Source organism: Mobula birostris, chromosome 23 (genome assembly GCF_030028105.1).
Source record: "Mobula birostris isolate sMobBir1 chromosome 23, sMobBir1.hap1, whole genome shotgun sequence".
Classification (NCBI taxonomy): Eukaryota; Metazoa; Chordata; class Chondrichthyes; order Myliobatiformes; family Myliobatidae; genus Mobula; species Mobula birostris.
This window is the reverse complement of record NC_092392.1, coordinates 14,096,829-14,114,405: the sequence shown is the minus strand read 5'-3', so window position 1 is coordinate 14,114,405 and position 17,577 is coordinate 14,096,829. Positions and strand designations below refer to the sequence as shown.

Sequence of the window (17,577 nt, the reverse complement as noted above, 5' to 3'; positions counted from 1 at the left end):
CACACCATATGGCAGATTTACCTTCTCATAGTGATTTTTTGTTTGTATTTTGTAATAAATTTTATTAAAAAATGCATTGGCTTTGGTTGTTTTGTGAAAGAATTAAACACTGCAGAGATTTATTTAGCGTTGTAAAGTAGCCATGCAAAGTTTCATTTAACTTTGTTAATAATTTTTAAGTCTTATTGAAAATATTTAGCAATTAAATGCTTATTCTTTTATCATTGTTTATTTCTCTTTCACTTTTTTCACATTATACTCTGCTAGCCGTGTCTCACCATGTTTTTTGTCCCTAATGCTTCCTTCTTTTCTTTACTTTTTTCTTCTTTCATGCTTTATGTGTTTTGTTTTGTTTGTATGTCTTTATTGACTTGTTCAGCTTGTATTTGACCATAAGACATGGGAGCACAATTAGGCCATTTGGCATATTGAATCTGTTCCGCCATTCTATCATGGCTGATTTTTATTCTGTTCAACTCCGTTATGCTTACTTCTCCTTGTAACCTTTTATTCCTTTATTAATCAAGAACTTATTAACCTCTGTAAATATACCAATGATTTGACCCACACAGCCATCTGTGACAGTGAATTCCAGAGATTTACCACCCTCTGGCTAAAGAAATTCCACCTCGTCACTGTTCTAAAGGAATGTTCTTGTATTCTGAGGCTGTGTCCTCAGCTCCTAAACTCCCCCACTACTGAAAACATTCTCTCAACATTCATTTTATTTAGACCTTTCAATATTTGCTAGGTTTCAATGAGATCCCCTCCCTTATTCTTCAAAACTCCACTCAATTCAGGCCCAGAATCATCAAACATTCCAAAGCTGGCACATCCTTTCATAGATAGAGTTAGAAAACTGCTCTCAATACTGTACTCCAAATGTGGTCTGATCAATGTCTTATAAAGCCTCAGCATTACATCATTGCTTTTATATTCTAGTCCTCTAGAAATGAATGCTAACATTGCAATTGCTTTCCTTACTACTGATTCAACCTGCAAGATAACCTCTAGGGATTCTGCACAAGGACTCCCAAGTCCCTGTGCAGCTGTGATTTCTGAATTTACTCTTAGTTTAGAAAATAGTCTATACCTTTATTCCTTCTACAAGTGCATGACCATACACTTCCCTATACTGTACTCTATCTGTCACTTTCTCTATTCTCCCAATTTGTCCCAAGTCCTTCTGCAGACTTCCTGCTTCCTCAGCACTGCCTGCCCCTCAAACTATCTATGTACTGGCTGCAAAGCTATCAATTCTGGCATCCAGTTCATTGACATATAACACGAAAGAAGCAGTCCCAAAATCGACCCTGCGGATTACCACTAGTCACTGGCAGCCAAACAGAAAAGGCCCCCTTTATTCTCACTCTTTGTCTCCCACCAATCAGCCAATTTTCTATCCATGCTTGTATCTTTCCTGTAAGCCCTATTTTATCATGTGCCTCCAAGTACCCCAAAACCTCATCCTTAATAATGGACTCTAACATCTTGGCAGTCACTGAGGTCAGGTTAACTGTCCTATAATATCTTGTCCACACTGCTCCCTAACCAGCCTGGCACAGCTTGAGAGTGGAGTGACATTTGTAATTTTTCAATCCTCTGGATCCATTCCAGAACCTAGAGATTCTTAAAAGATCACTGCTAATTCCTCTACAGTATCTTCATCTACCTCTTCAAGAACCCTGAGGTGTAGTGCATCTGGTCCAGATGACTTACCTATCTTCAGACCAAGCAACTTCTCCTTAGTTACAAAGTTCAAAGTATATTTTAATATCAGGGTACATATATGTCACCACACACAATCCTGAGATCCCTCCTCCTGCGGATATACTCAGCAAATCTATAGTAACTGTAAACACGATCAATGAAAGATCAAGTAGAGCATAGAAGACAACAAACTGCAAATGCAAATATAAATAAATAGCAATAAATAGCGAAAGCATGAAATAACAAAATGAGAGTCCTTAAAGTGAGATAATTTGTTGTGGGAATATCTCAATAGGTGAGCGTAGTTATCCTCTTTTGTTCAAGAGCTTGATGGTTGAAGGGTAGTAAGTGTTCTTGAACCTGGTGGTGCAAGTCCTGAGGCACTTGTACCTTCTCCCTGATGGAAGCAGTGAGAAAAGAGCATAGCCTGGGTGATTAATGCTACTTCCCTACAACATTGTTTCATCTAGATGTGCTAAATGGTTGGGAGGGCTTTACCCATAATGTACTGGGCCATTACCTTTTACCTTTTCCATTCAAAGACCTTGGTGTTCCCATACCAGGCTGTAATGACTGTCGATGCAGTTTCCACTACACATCTATAGAAGTTTGTCAAAATTTTTGATGTCATGCCGAATCTGTACATACTCCTAAAGAAGTAGAGACGTCATTGTGCTTTCTTTGCAATTACATTTATTGATGGGTTCAGGACAGTTCCTCTGAGATAGTAACACCTAGGAATTTAAAGTTACTGACCCTCTCCACCTCTGATTTTGATGATTATCGGCTCATGGACCTCTGATTTCCCTCTCCAGAAGTCTACTATCAGTTCCTTGGTCTTGCTGATATTGAGTGAGAGGTTATTGTTATGACACCACTCAGCCAAAGCTTCCATCTCCCTCCTGTATGCTGGTTCATCAACACTTTTGATATGGCCTTACAGCTGTGCCCACTTCTGTCCCCTGACACTTTCAAATTTCTGGCATATTGCTGGTGTCTTCCAGAATGCAAAATACTTAATGAATTTGGCTGCTATTTCTTTGTTACCCCCCCCCCCCGCCATTACTCCAGTGTCACTTTCCAACAGTCCAATATCCAGTACTGCCTATGTCTTACTCTTTATATATCTGAAAAACCTTTGTTATCCTCTTGTAAATTATTGGCTAGCTTATCTTTATATTTCATCTTTTCGTTTCTTATTTCTTTTCTAGTTGACTTCTGTTTTTTTAATTTCCCAATCCCTCATCTTCCCACTATTTTTTGCTGTACTTTTTGTTTTTGAATTCCCATGTCAGCTATGGGTTGCCTCATCCATCCTTTAAAATGCTTCCTCTTTGAGATGAACTGATTCTGCATCTTCCGAATTTCTCCCTGAAGCTCCAACCATTGCTGCTCTGCTGCCACCCTTCCAGTCAATTTTGGCCAGCTCCTCTCTCATGCCTCAGTGGTTCTCTTTACTCCATTGTAATACCAATAGATCTTATTTTAGTTTCTCCCTGTCAAAGGGTAGGGTGAATTCTACCATATTATGGTCACTGCCTCCTATGGATTCCTTTACCTGAACTCCCTTATCAAATCTGGTTCATCACACCCAATCTGGAATTGCCTTTTTCCTACTGTGGTCAGCCACAAGTGACTCTAAAAAAGCCATCTCGAAGACATTCTACAGATTATTTCTCTTGGGATTCAGCACCAACCCAATTTTCAACCTGCATGTTGAAATCCCCATCATCACTGTAATATTCCCTTTTTACATGCCTTTTCTATCTCCTTTTGTAATTTATACCCCATATCTGGCCTGTTTACCCTTACAGTTTATTAACTCTCAGACAAGGACCCTACATCTTCTGATCACATGTCACGTCTTTCTAAGGATTTGATTTCATTCTTTTCCACAGTGGCCACCCTTTGTCCAGCTGCCTGTCTTTTTGATATCATGTGTATCCATGGTTGCTAAGGTCCCTACCATGACCTTCTCAGCCTTGACTTAGTGATGTCCACATTGTCATATTTGATCATTTCTAACTGCACAACAAGATCATCTATGTTATTTCATAAGATATAGGAGTAGAATTAGGCCATTTGGTCCATTGTGTCTGCTCCACAGATATTTCATGTAGTATCTTCAGTCCTGTATTCATCATCCTTTGAAGTTTTGTCTCCATGTTACCAGAAGTTAAATTCTTACGATTTCTAAACTTTCTGTCCATTGAATTGAATTGACTTTATTTCTTACATCCATCACATACATGAGGAGTAAAAATCTTTACGTTTGTTCTTTGTTCTGGAAACTTCCATAACCTCTCCTGTACTTTCCTTCCCTTTTCCATATCCTTACTTTTGCAGGCTGTTGAACCTTGTCCCCTGCTACTTAGTTTAGTGTTCTATCCACAGCCCTGGTTTATGTAATTGTCGTTTTTACATTTCCTTCAGAATTAGAATCAGAATCAGAGTTTAATATCACTGGCATATGTCATGAAATTTGTGGCAGGAGTCAATTGCAATACATAATAAAAAAACTCTCAATTGCAGCATGTCTATATAGTTTTTAAACTTTGATTAAATAAATAGTGCAAAAAGAGAAACAAAAAGAAGTAAGGTAGTGTTTATGGGTTCAATGTCCATTCAGAAATCTGTTGGCAGAGGGGAAGAAGCTATTCCTGAATTGTTGAATATGTGCCTTCAGGCTCCTGTACCTCCTCACTGGTAGCAATGAGAAGGTAGCATGTCCTGGATAGTGGGGGTCTTAAATGATGGATGGTGCCGTTTTGAGGCATTGCTCCATCTGAATGGTTTAGATTATGTTCTTTCTATGTCTGCAAACAGAAATTGAACCTGGATTTTTTTGAAGATGTATGATACTGTGCAAAAGTCCCAGGCACGTATATATAGCTAGAGTGCCTAAGACCTTTGCACCATACTGTAGTAATTTTACATATTGCAGTGTACTCCTTCCACAAAAAATTGAAATTTCATGACAAATGTGAGTGATGATAAATCTCATTGTGTTATAGGTCTCTATAGTGGACTGCGAGTGGGAGGGGGCTGAGGGAGGGGAATCATGGTTGCAAAAAGGGGAAGGGAGCTGGAAGCACCAGAGCGACATTCTATAATGATCAATAAAGCAATTGTTTGGAAACAAATGACCTTGCCTGGTGTCTGAGGGCCGGATGTATCTGCACCCACGCTATCCCCACCCCAGCACTCCTCCTCTGCCACCTGTCCCACACCCCTCCTGCAGCACTCCACCCTTACTATTCCCAACATCATTTGCTCTCCCCAGATTTACAAGCTTGCTGTGTGCTCCACGTTGACAAATACTGTAGTGTGCAAGAGTCTTAGGCACTCTAGCTATGTATATGTGACATAGACTTGCACAGTACTGTATAGCTTGGGAAAAATGTCAGTCATTGATGTTCAGTCTCTCTAGGTAGTCAATGTCAAAAGATTGACTTTATTACTTTAGTACAGCTGTTGAATATGAATGCCATATTTGAAGAATGAAAAAACAAGTGGTACATTTTCCATGAGCTTTTTAACGATATGGGTGGTGGGAAGTGCCATCTAGAAAACATTTCATATTGCAATTATCTGTAATGCAAAGCCACATGATATGTCAAATAATGTAATTTGGGGAAAAATATTTGATTCATTTACTTCCTGCAAATGCATGAGTGAAATTTATTTCATACCTCTTAATCTAATGGTAGAGATTTGTGAATTCTGTAAAGATGAATTTCTGTATCTTGAAGGGTGAAACACAAGAGTTGCCTGTATTGCTATCACATTTCCAGTGGTTGATGGTATCATTATCTCTTCTTGCTGTTTTTCTGGCATGTGACAATTTAAATACAATACCAAATCAGTTCTGCAATGAACTGTTATTTGTGTTAGCTACTATACTCAGGTCCTGATTGGCATTTTGGATTGGTATAAAATTTCTTCATGCTTCAAACAACAGTGGAGTTATTTGGTGTTTTGTGTAAAAAAAATCTTTAAGTGTGTGCAATTAAACGTGATAGTCTACTATTTTTTCTCATTACGTGAAATGGATTTGCCTTATGAAGACATAGGAGATTTGTAGATGCTGGAAATACAAAATGCTGAAGGAATTCAGAAGGTCAGGCATCATCTATGGACGGAGAGGAACAGTTTACATTTTGGATTGAGACCATTTATCAAGACTGAAAGGAAATGGCCAGGGGCCAGGATAATAGTGGGGTGGGGGTGGGGGAAGAGACCACAAGCTAGCAAGTGTTAGGTGAGTCCAGGTGAGTGGGAAGTTGAGTGAGTGGGGAGTGATGTGTTGAAAAGGAACGATGTGTGAAGCTAGGAAGTGATAGGTGGAAGAGATAAAAGGCTGAAGAAGAAGGAATCTGATAGGAGAGGGCAGAAGAACATGGAATAAAGAAAAGATAGATTATTGATCTCAAAGGAAATTATAGTGTCACAGTAGCACTACGAGTGCACAGATACAAATATTAGAAGAGAAGTAGAATAAAGAATTAGCTACCACAAACAATCTAATAGGAGGAGATCATCACTTCCCCAGATATAGGTTGACTCATAGAGCCTAATGGCCGAGGGTAAGAATGACCTCATGTAGTGCTCTTTGGAGTAGCACAGCCGTCTTAGTCTATTACTTCTCTGTTCAGCCGTCTTAGTCTATTACTTCTCTGTTCAGCCAAGGTGACAGGCAGAGTGTGAGAAACACTGTCCAGAATTGCCAGGATTTTCCATAGGGTCCTTTGTTCTACCACAGCCTCCAGTGTGTCCAGTTTGACTACTGTAACAGAGCCAGCCTTTTTAGTCAGTTTATTGAGCCTGTTGGCATCACCCATGTTGATGCCATTGCCCAAAACATACCACTGGCGACAACAGACTGGTAGAACATGTGGAGGAGAGGCCTACATACTCCAAAGAACCTCAGTCTCCTCAGGAAATCGAGGTGGCACTGGCCCTTCTTGTACACAGTCTCTGTGTTGGTGCTGCACTCAGCTCTGTTGTCCAGATGCACCCCAAGTACTTGTAGGTACTAAAAGAAGTGGGAGAACCAGAGGGAAATTATGGTAGATCATGAAGGTAAGAGAAGAGGGGTGAGAGAGCCACCAGAGTGAGAGAAAACATATGTGGTGGTGGGATCGGAGAGAAATAGTTACCAGAAATTACAGACATCTACGTTCCTGCCATCAGGTTGGAAGCTACCAGGATAAAATATGAGGAATTATTTCTCTAATCTGCATCTGGCTTCGTTGTGGAAGTAGAGGATGCTGTAGACAGACATGTCTGTGTAGGAATGTGGTGGAATTGAGATGGATGGCCACCGGGTTGTAAACGTAACTTTGCTTGATCAAATAACGACAGCACTAAAAGATCGTTACTTATCTTTGCACCGTTTATTTCTTTGAGCTCAGCCGGCGAGTGAACTTGGATCTGACATCAGGGAGAGACCCTTTCTCATCTCCCCGGCGGTTCAACAAGTTCACTGCCTGATGTCAGAACTGTCAGAAGTTATAAGGTCACCGATACAAAAGAACAATCAATTTGATAAGCATTCCAGCCAAGTCAATGGACTAACAAAGAACAATCAGTTTGATAGACACTCCAGCCTCCTTAATTAAAGAAAAGAATGTCCTACCTGGTTTGTTGGAGCCACAATTTAATCATAAAGATAAGAACATTCGTCAAATTTATGCTTTAGTTAAGAAAGGAATGTTCTGTCTGATTTCCATCAGGTACTGCTTTTTGTCAAAATCAAAAGGTGTGAAAAGCCCAGAGACATCTTATGTTGATCTGGGTGAACTTTAACCCTTATCTTGCTCAAAGAAAGCAGCTGTGAGACATTATTCAAACACACTGCAGTCACCCACAAAATACACAGACATAGTCGGTACTTAACCCATTGTTTACAGGAATCTAAGAATCCCCCATTCCCTTAAACTTTATCAGGGTGATCCTGCTGTTGTGACAGTTGCAGCAAAGGTGCCCAATGATGTGGTCCCCCATTCTGTGTCAAATCTTACCAATGGAGAGGAGGCTGCACTGGGAGCACTGGATGCAATAAGTAACTCTGATAGTCTCATAGACTAGCGGTGTGTATGTTGTCTGGCTACTTATCTACATAAGTAGTAATTTGTCAGTTAGCCTAACAACTTAAGTGACTTCATAATGTGGAAGGAAATGGAAGTACTGGAGTGGTGGTTGGGGGGGGGAGGAGGTTGAGGGTGCATAAAAATCCATGTTTACAAATAGCAGTGAAGGTCAGGGTAAAAGCCAGTCTCGAGCTGTGAGGCATGACCTCTTATTTTTTTGAGAGATTGGTTATTTCAAAAATGGATCCCAACAAATACCTAACAAAATTGGCTGCAACTATAGCCCATGTAGATTTTTCCAGGTGAGATATTAAACAGTCAACAGGATATTTAGGAATAGGGTCGGAATCATTAAACTAATTTAACTGCCCTTTATGTTATCACTTTATCAAATCAAATATGGTACCAGGGTAGTGTAGTGGTTGGCGTGACCCTATTACAGCTCAGAACATTTTGGATTTTGGAGTGCAATTCCGTCACTATCTGTATTTGAACGTTTTCTCCATGAATCATGTGCGTTTCCTCCAAGTGCTCCAGTGTCTTCCCACATTCCAGAGATGTACTGCTTAATAGCTAATAGGTAATTGTAAATTGTCCTGTGATTATGCAACAGTTAAATAGGTGGGTTGCTTGGTGGTGGGGCTCTTTGGGCTGGAAGGATGTTCTGCGCTGTATCTCTAAATAAATAGATAGATAGATAGACATACTTTATTGATCCCGAGGGAAATTGGGTTTCGTTACAGTTGCACCAAGAATAGAGTATAAATATAGCAATATAAAACCATAAATAAATAAATAATAATATGTAAATTACACCAGATGGAAATAAGTCCAGGACCAGCCTATTGGCTCAGGGTGTCTGACCCTCTAGGGGATGAGTTGCAAAGTTTGATAGCCACAGGCAGGAATGACTTCCTATGATGCTCAGTGTTGCATCTCGGTGGAATGAGTCTCTGGCTGAATGTACTCCTGTGCCCAGCCAGTACATTATGTAGTGGATGGGAGACATTGTCCAAGATGGCATGCAACTTGGACAGCATCCTCTTTTCAGACACCACCATCAGAGAGTCCAGTTCCATCCCCACAACATCACTGGCCTTACGAATGAGTTTGTTGATTCTGTTGGTAAATAAATAACTAAAATAAAAACATCTACACATTTCCCAAATTTTATGTGACCAACAGAATTGTATATTGTAATATAATCTGCAAAAATAAATTAGCAACATGATAAGTTGGACCTTTTTCCTTTCATAGATTGTGTGAATAAGAAATGATATTGCTGCACCTTCTGTCAATTCTAGCTGGAGAAATATTTCATAGTTGTGAGGGGAGTTGCAAGGTTATTGTTGACTTACTTTACTTTTTAATGGTCCCATATTACTATCTGCAAATAATGGGAAGAGATCTAACTGGTACAGAGAAAAAAATTACCTTGATTAAAGCAATGAGGGATTACTATTACCGTGAGCGGCCTTCTCTAGAAGGTCTCAGTGATTACAAATACATTTCAGCAGTTATTCCCATGATATGAAATTGGGGAAAAAAGGTGTGTAATTTGTTAAAAAGTCACTTTCATAAAAAAACAACATCTGAATAGCTTTTTTCATGTTTTTAAAAATTTAAATGCCATCTCTTGAATTCAGTTGAGGGTGTCTATATTAAAAAATATACCACAATAAAATTATATATGGGCATCCATTAGTCTCATGAGACCATGGATTTATGCCTTGGAAGGTTTCCAGGATGCAGGCCTGGGCAAGGTTGTATGGAAAACCAGCAGTTGCCCATGCTGCAAATCTTCCCTCTCCATGCCACCGATGTTGTCCAAGGGAAGGGCATTAGGACCCATACAGCTTAGCACCGGTGTCATTGCAGAGCAATGTGTGGTTAAGTGCCTTGCTCAAGACACAACATGCTGCCTCAGCCAAGGCTGGAACTAGCAACCTTCAGATCACTAGACGAACGCGTTAACCACTTGGACAATAAAGTTAATTTCTTCAGTAATTCACGTGAGAAGACATAATTACTGTCTCAGATCTGATCAAACTATTTCCGACACTGAAGTACTGAATTGGAATAACCTTGATTGGGGAGGGACCTTTTCCCCAACAGAAGGGATTACACTTATTCTGCCCCCCCCCCAATTCTATATATACAAAAATAGACAATTTCATAACATTTGGAAAAGATACAGACAAAATAATCACCTGTGGAATTGGGACCATGCACCTTTATATTTATCTGTTGATTTTGACCTACAACCAAAGAATACTGTTTGGAAACCAAATTTAAGTCTACTCAATGATCCCTATTTTAAGGAACACATTAAAAAAGAAATTGGTCTTTACTTAGAATTCAATGATAGTAGGTTTCACCTCCCATTCTATGGGATACTCTAAAAGCTGTCTTAAGAGGGAAAATTATAGTGATATCTTCATATAAGAAAAAAATAAGGAATAAAACATTAGAGGAATTACAAAATAAGCTGAAGGAACTAGAAAAAAAACACAAATTGAGTTTGGCACAGGATACACTAGAAATTTTAAAAATTAGGAATGAAATTAATAGTTTGGCTACACAAGAAATTAGAAAAACTTTTAATGTTTCTGAAGCAGAGACACTATGAAAGTGAATCTAAATCTCTGAAAATACTGGCGTGGAAACTGAAAAAAAAAATAGCAGAAAATACAATTCATAGAATTAGGGATCCAAGAACAAAAGTGATAAAAAAATAAACTAAGTGAAATTCAAGAAGCTTTTGAAATGTTTTACAAAACTCTATATTCCAAAGTTCCAGGGGGAAGCATAACCCAAATTGACACCTTCCTGAATTCTTTAGAGTTACCCACTTAAGCAAAGAACAAAATAGAACAATGACTGCTGACGTAACTGAAGCTGAACTAAAAACTGCAATTAGTAGGCTTAAATTAAACAAGTCACCAGGATCAGATGGCTATACGGCAGAGTGGTATAAAGCGTTTAGAAGTGAGTTAATTCCTGTTTCTCTCCCCACACTGAACTGGGCCCTAAGAAAGGTGCAAATGCCACCCAGCTGGAAGGAGGCGATAATCTCAGCTATACCGAAAGAAGGCCAGGATAAAATGGAATGTGGGTCAATTAGACCAATATCTGATCTTAATGTGGATTATAGAATATTTACCTCCATCATGGCCAAACAATTAGAAGAGTTTCTACCCACACTGATACATAATGATCAGACAGGTTTTATACAACAACACCGAACACAAGACAATATACGGAGGACACTTCACATTATGGATCATATAAAAAAATGAAATTGAAGCAATAGTGATAAGACATCTGATTTGGTTAATCGGAATTTTCTTTACAGAGTTTTACATAGATATGGTCTGCGTGACACAATTACTAAAACTATACAGGCACTATACAGTCCTACTGCCAGGATTAAAAGCAATGGATATTTATCTGATAGCTTTACCCTAGAGAGGGGCACGAGATAGGGCTGTGCATGGTCACCACTACTCTTTGCATTATATCTGGAACCATTAGCTCAATACATCAGAGAGACTGAAGATATCAGGAGAATTACTATTAAAGGGACAGCATAAATTGGCCTGTTACACGGATGACATTTTGATCTATCTAGGACAACCAACATACTCTTTACCTAAATTGATGCAATCCTTTGAACAATATGGCCAATTATCAGGATACAAGATCAACATAGATAAAACCCAACTACTTTCATATAACTATAGCCCACCAAGAGAAATTGAAAGTAGATATCCATGGGCATGGCAAACAGAGCCTGTCAAATATTTGGGCATCATTATGCCAAAAGATTTGGCAAAATTATCAGAATGCAATTATCAGCCTATATATAAAAAAAATTAAGGAAGATATGACAAGATGAAACCTAATTCCTTTTCTTGGTCTCAGTTCAAGGATTGAATCTATTAAAATGAATATATTGCCCAGACTACTATATCTCTTTCAGACCCTACCAATAGAGATTAACCAAAATCAATTCAATGAATGGAACAAGATGCTATCAAGATATATATGGCAAGGTAAAAGGCCTAGAGTTTGTCTTAAAATTTTGTAATTAGCCAAGGAAAAGGGGGGATGGGGCCTACCTTCTCTTAGAGATTATTATTTTGAAGCACAGTTGTGAGCCGTGATATGCTGGTGCAACCCATCATATGATGCTCAATGGAAAAACATTGAGGAGAGGATACTTTCCATCCCCATACAGGCAATTTTGGCTGATAATAACCTACAAAGTTACATAAATAATATTGGCAACCGGTGGGTTAAATGGACTCTTAAAATATGGAAAACTATTATAAAAGAATATAAACTAGAGAGAGACATTGCAATTCTTAAATGGTGTGCATATGACTTGGATTTTACGCCAAATAAACTGGATGCTAGATTTAAGGACTGGACAGCTAAAGGAATAACAGCTATTTGCAATATAATGAAAGAAGGAACACTAACAACAGGAATTCTGCAGATGCTGGAAATTGAAGCAACACACATCAAAGTTGCTGGTGAATGCAGCAGGCCAGGCAGCATCTCTAGGAAGAGGTGCAGTCGACGTTTCAGGCCGAGACCCTTCGTCAGGACAAAGAAGGAACACTGTTCAGTTTTGAAATGCTCAAAGAGAAACACTTAATAGAAAAACAAGACTTTTATCGGTATTTACAGATGCGACAGTATGCTAATAGGACGGTTAAAAATGTAACCAAGGCAAGTACATGTCTGATAGAGCTATTTAGAAAAGCATATAATTCAGACAATGGTAGCAGAATAGTTTCAAGCGTGCATAAGGGTTTTTCAAATCTTAAAACACATTCAACTTCATACATTAAAACAAAATGGGAGAAGGAAGGAAGGATAATAATATCTGAGGAAGACTGGACAATAATATGGAGGTATCAATGAAAGTGTACCAGTTCACAGAAATGGAGGGAGTTCAGGTGGAAAAACTTGATAAGATATTTTATTACACCCTCTCAGAAATCCCATTATGATAGTAACCCCCCCTGTTTGCTGGAGAAATTGTGGAAATCAAAATGCAAACCATTATCATATTTTCTGGGAATGCCCTGTTATCAAAGAATATTGGAGTGGGATACATAATGTCCTACAAGACATCTTTAAACGTGAAATACCCTTAGAGAGTAAGACCATATATTGTGGGTATATACCTCAAGAATGGTTGAAAAGAGATAAATATTTAATGAATGTTTTGCTGGTGGCTGATAAAAAGACCCTTACCAGGAAATGGTTATCACAGGAGAGCCCAACTTTAAATGTATGGATAGAAATTACAATGGACATTTACAAAATGGAGAAGATAACAGCATCTGTTAATCATAAGTTGGAACAATTTTATTCATACTGGGAAAAATGGTTTAACTACATAACACCTCATAGGCCTGATTTTATTCTCACAAGTCAATGAATATGCTGTAAAAAAAAGATCACTCCCTACTCTGTACGTAGTTTTGTTCTTTCGATTGTTCTTCTTTCCTCTCCTTTCTATAAGTGTATACCTCAGGTAAATATTATGAGGAGATTTGTGACAAATACGATTATATGATATATATGTACAGTATCTGAAATACATCTTATGGAAATGTTAAAAAAAATTAAAAAAGAAGAAAAAAGGAATAACCTTGATTGTTAAGAGCTTGACGTTACTTAGTTTCAAATTTGGTTAAAAGTAATGGAAATGCTGTTAAGTTTAATACTTCTGTGGTTATTTTACAGGTTTTGTGGATGCACTTAGATGTTTGCAATGAGCACTGTGGCTGGCATGCCCCAGTGTTTTGGATGCCAATGTGTAGGACTCCGTAGAAATCGATTGTATCAGCAGCGAACGTCATGAGCATAGTGATCCCAATAGGGTTTGACACAGCGGAATCCTCATATTTGGAAATGGCTGCAGGGTCAGAGTAAGCAATTTTATGGTTGATAATTATATATTGTAAATTTAAGAATTATCATTTCTCACTATAATGATTTTTAAAATTAATTACCAAATATGTATGTGCTGAACTAAGTTTAATTTATTTCTTAAGGAATTTTGGAAAATTAAGTTCTACAAAATTTACTTTTAAAATCATAGATACAATTTTAAATTGGTCATTGTCTTTACTTCATTATCACTGCTGATATTTAGAAACACTTCTCAATGTGTCCAGTATGGACTGCACATTGTCCTTCTGTAGGGAAACGTAGCACAGTGAACAAAGCTGAAGCCTTATTTCATAAATTAATTATGGGAATGATCAGATTTTATATAAATTCTCATTGTTATTTATATAGAGGATGTGCATTTGTACTTAACTTTATTCATAAGTTTGAACCGTTATTATTTTTGGTAATAATGGAGGTCATACAGGGATCTGGAATGATTCAGACAAAGACATAATGTCTTGATTTGAAGGGTCCGGAGACATTGAGGACATCTTAACAACGGGGCGTTGTGTGAAATATTTGTAAATGTGCTAAGCACTGCCCAGGTCTCTTGAAATTAACCACTAGAGAGTCTGGAATTAACTTAGGGAGGTGGAAGTGTGAAGAATTCTTGCTGAACCCTGGGGAAGCCTTCCTGACCCTCCAGAGTTCAGACTAAATAGTTGTTTAAAAACCAACCCATGGTCTCTTCTGAACAATGAGTACATAACACCACAGTGCTACCATTTTGCCCCCTCGAAGATGTGGGATACCCCTAGACCTTTTATTTTAATATGGCTCCAGCTTCCTCAGTCTAGGGTAGTGATGGGATCTTTAGCCAAAAGTCATAACCTAGCAAAAATGCAGTGACCATAAGCTAACAAGTATATTCATCTTTTTTTTTCATAACCTTCCTACTGGAGAGGGACAAGAAGATAAGTACGTAATGATATTTTGGTCAGAAATGGTTCAAATTTGTCCTCCACTGCTTTGCAGGTGTGCAGAATTTTCCACCTGAGAAACTTCCCATTGAAATCAATTTACAAATGTAAATTATACAATCCTCCAGCAGGGTGAATACAGAGTTTTAATTAAAAACTCTGTTTTTAAGCTGTTTATTTAGAGGTCTATTACAAGTAGGAATAGTATCACACAAGAAGCTATGCAATGGAGTATCTGTTGAAAAGTTACTCATTTTATATGTTTACTCTCTGTTTATAATCTCTCTTAATTTATAGGTTGTCCAAGATAGTGTATGCCGTATGCAGTGCAAGTAAACATTTTGCATGCCATTGAGTGCTACCACCTCAGGAGACATTCTTGAGCAATAGAGTAATACCAGTGTATGTAATTCCATTCATATTTGTACAAATACAAATGTACAGACAGAAATGGGGTCCATTTGGCCCACCTTGTCCATGCTGACTGTGGCAGATATCGATTTGCCCACATTAAGCCAGCATCCCTCATCACATTTTCTATCCAAGTACCTTTTCAAACACTTCTTGAATATAATTATGTCTGCCTTCACTATCATTATGCAAAAAGAGTTATCCCTCAGGTCCCTCTTAAAATTGTAGTGTCTTATTTTAAGCATTTTCTTTGGGTGAAATGATTCTGACTATTTATGCTATATGCTCCTCCAGTCTGAATAAGCCTAGCCTATCCAGTCTCTCCTTATTTCAGCCCTCCAATCCAGGCAATGACCTTGGTGAATGTCTTTGCACTCTCTCCATTGCAATCTAGTGTGGGAACTAGAAATGTACAGGATACTCTTAATTTTGGTCTAACCAATGTTTTGAACAACGGCGTTGTGAGAACTACTTAGAATCTTCAGGATTACAGTTAGAGAATTTGTGATAATTCAGACAGGTTGATAATAATGCAATCAATAGAACTTGTATTAAAAACAGCACTAACTAAATAACTCATGACTACTGCTGTTGGTCATGGCAGTATTAGAGAATCATGCTGTTTTTTTACAATGTTATCAGGTATTGCTATACAGTGAAATGTTATTTTATGTAATTTATTTGTATTTGGGAAATGGAATATGGGATGCATATTGGTTTATTATCGTCAAATGCACCAAAATACAGTTAAAAGCTTGTTTAAAATACTATTTATACAGATCAAATCATTACATAGTTAGAATAAGGTAAAACAATTACAATGTAGAATAAAGTGTAAAAACTACCAAAAGGTGCAGTGCAGGCAAATGATAAAGTGCAAGATCATAACACGGTAGATTGTGAGGCCGAGTCTATGTCCGTTCAAGAGTCTGACAACAGTGGAATAGAAGCTGTTCTTGAATCTGGTGGTATGTGCTTTCAGACTTTTGTATCTTTTGCCCAGTGGAAGAGGAGAGAAGAGAGAATGTCCTGAGTGGGTGGGTTTTTGATAATACCGATTACTTTACTAAGGCAGTGAGAAGTTTCAGACATAGTGCATATTAGGGAGGATGGTTGCTGTGATGTGCTGAGCTGTGTCCAGAAGTCTGTAGTTTCCTGTGGTGACATGCAGAGCAGCTGCCATACCAAGCCATTAGGATGTTAACTGTTGGTGCACTGGAGGCTGGGAGAGTGGATACCCATCACAAACAAGAGAAAATCTGCAGATGCTGGAAATCCAAGCAACACACACAGATGTTGGAGGAACTCAGCAGGCCAGGCGGCATCTATGGAAAAGAGTACAGTTGATGTTTTGGGCCAAGACCCTTCATCAGGACTGGAGACAAAATAAGAGGAGAGTTAGAAGGTGGGGGGAGGGGTGAAGTAAAACGCTGGGAAGTTGATTGGTGAAAGAGATACAGGGCAGGCAAAGGGGGAATCTGATAGGAGAGGACAGAGGGCCTTGGAAGAAAGAAAAGGGGGAGGAGCACCAGAGGCAAATGATGGTCAGGTAAGGAGATAAGGTGAGAGAGGCAAAAGAGAATGAGGAATGGTGAAGGAGGAGGGAGGCATTTCCAGAATTTGGGAAATTAATGTATCATACCCATATCCTTCTGTTCAAAATGTACATAGAATGTGTTATTGGGAAGGGATGTGGTGACCATACTAAAAGCTTTTTTTAAATATACAAAGGGTAAAAGAGAGTCGAGGGTAGAGATAGAACCAATACAAAGTGATGCTGGAGATATTGTAATGAGAGATGCAGAGATGGCAGAGGAGCTGAATGTGTATTTTGCATCAGTCTTCACAGTGGAAGACGTCTGCAGTATATCAGACATTCAAGAGTGTCAGGGAAGTGAAGTTTATGCAGTGAAAATTACAACTTAGAAGGTGCTCAGGAAGCTTAATGATCTGAGAGTGGATAAATCTCTTGGACCTGATGGAATGCACCCTCGGGTTCTGAAGGAAGTAGCTGGAGAGATTGCGGAGGCATTAACGATGATCTTTCAAGAATCGATTGATTCTGGCATTGTACCGATGACTGGAAAATTCCAAATATTACTCCACTACTTAAGAAGGGTGGGAGGCAGCAGAAAGAAAACTATAGACCTGTTGGCCTGAATTCAGTGGTTGGGAAGTTGTTGGAATCGTTTGTTAGGGATGAGATTACGGAGTACCTGGAGGCACATGACAAGATAGGCCACAGGCAGCGTGGTTTCCTGAAAGGAAAATCCTGCCTGACTAACCTACTGCAATTCTTTGACGAAATTACAAGCAGGGTAGACAAAAGAGATGCAGTAAACGTGGTGTACTTGCATTTTCAGAAGGCCCTTGACAAGGTGCAGCACGTGAGGCTGCTTAGCAAGATAAGAGCACATAAAATTACAGGGGAGTAACTAGCCTGAGTGGGGCATTGGCTGCTCGGCAGAAAG

General features: G+C 38.7%; 1 protein-coding gene across 10 annotated transcripts in view; it reads left to right on the top strand.

Annotated features, from left to right (window-relative positions):
- kmt2e (lysine (K)-specific methyltransferase 2E) overlaps nucleotides 1-17,577 on the top strand; it is a 131,303-nt gene that overhangs the window by 17,747 nt on the left and 95,979 nt on the right. For all 10 annotated transcript variants that reach the window (XM_072241539.1, XM_072241540.1, XM_072241538.1 and 7 more), the window contains exon 2: nucleotides 13,566-13,750. In XM_072241539.1, coding sequence (XP_072097640.1) covers nucleotides 13,680-13,750 — 71 coding nt within the window. In that variant the 5' untranslated portion in view covers nucleotides 13,566-13,679. The remainder of the gene's footprint in view (nucleotides 1-13,565; nucleotides 13,751-17,577) is intronic.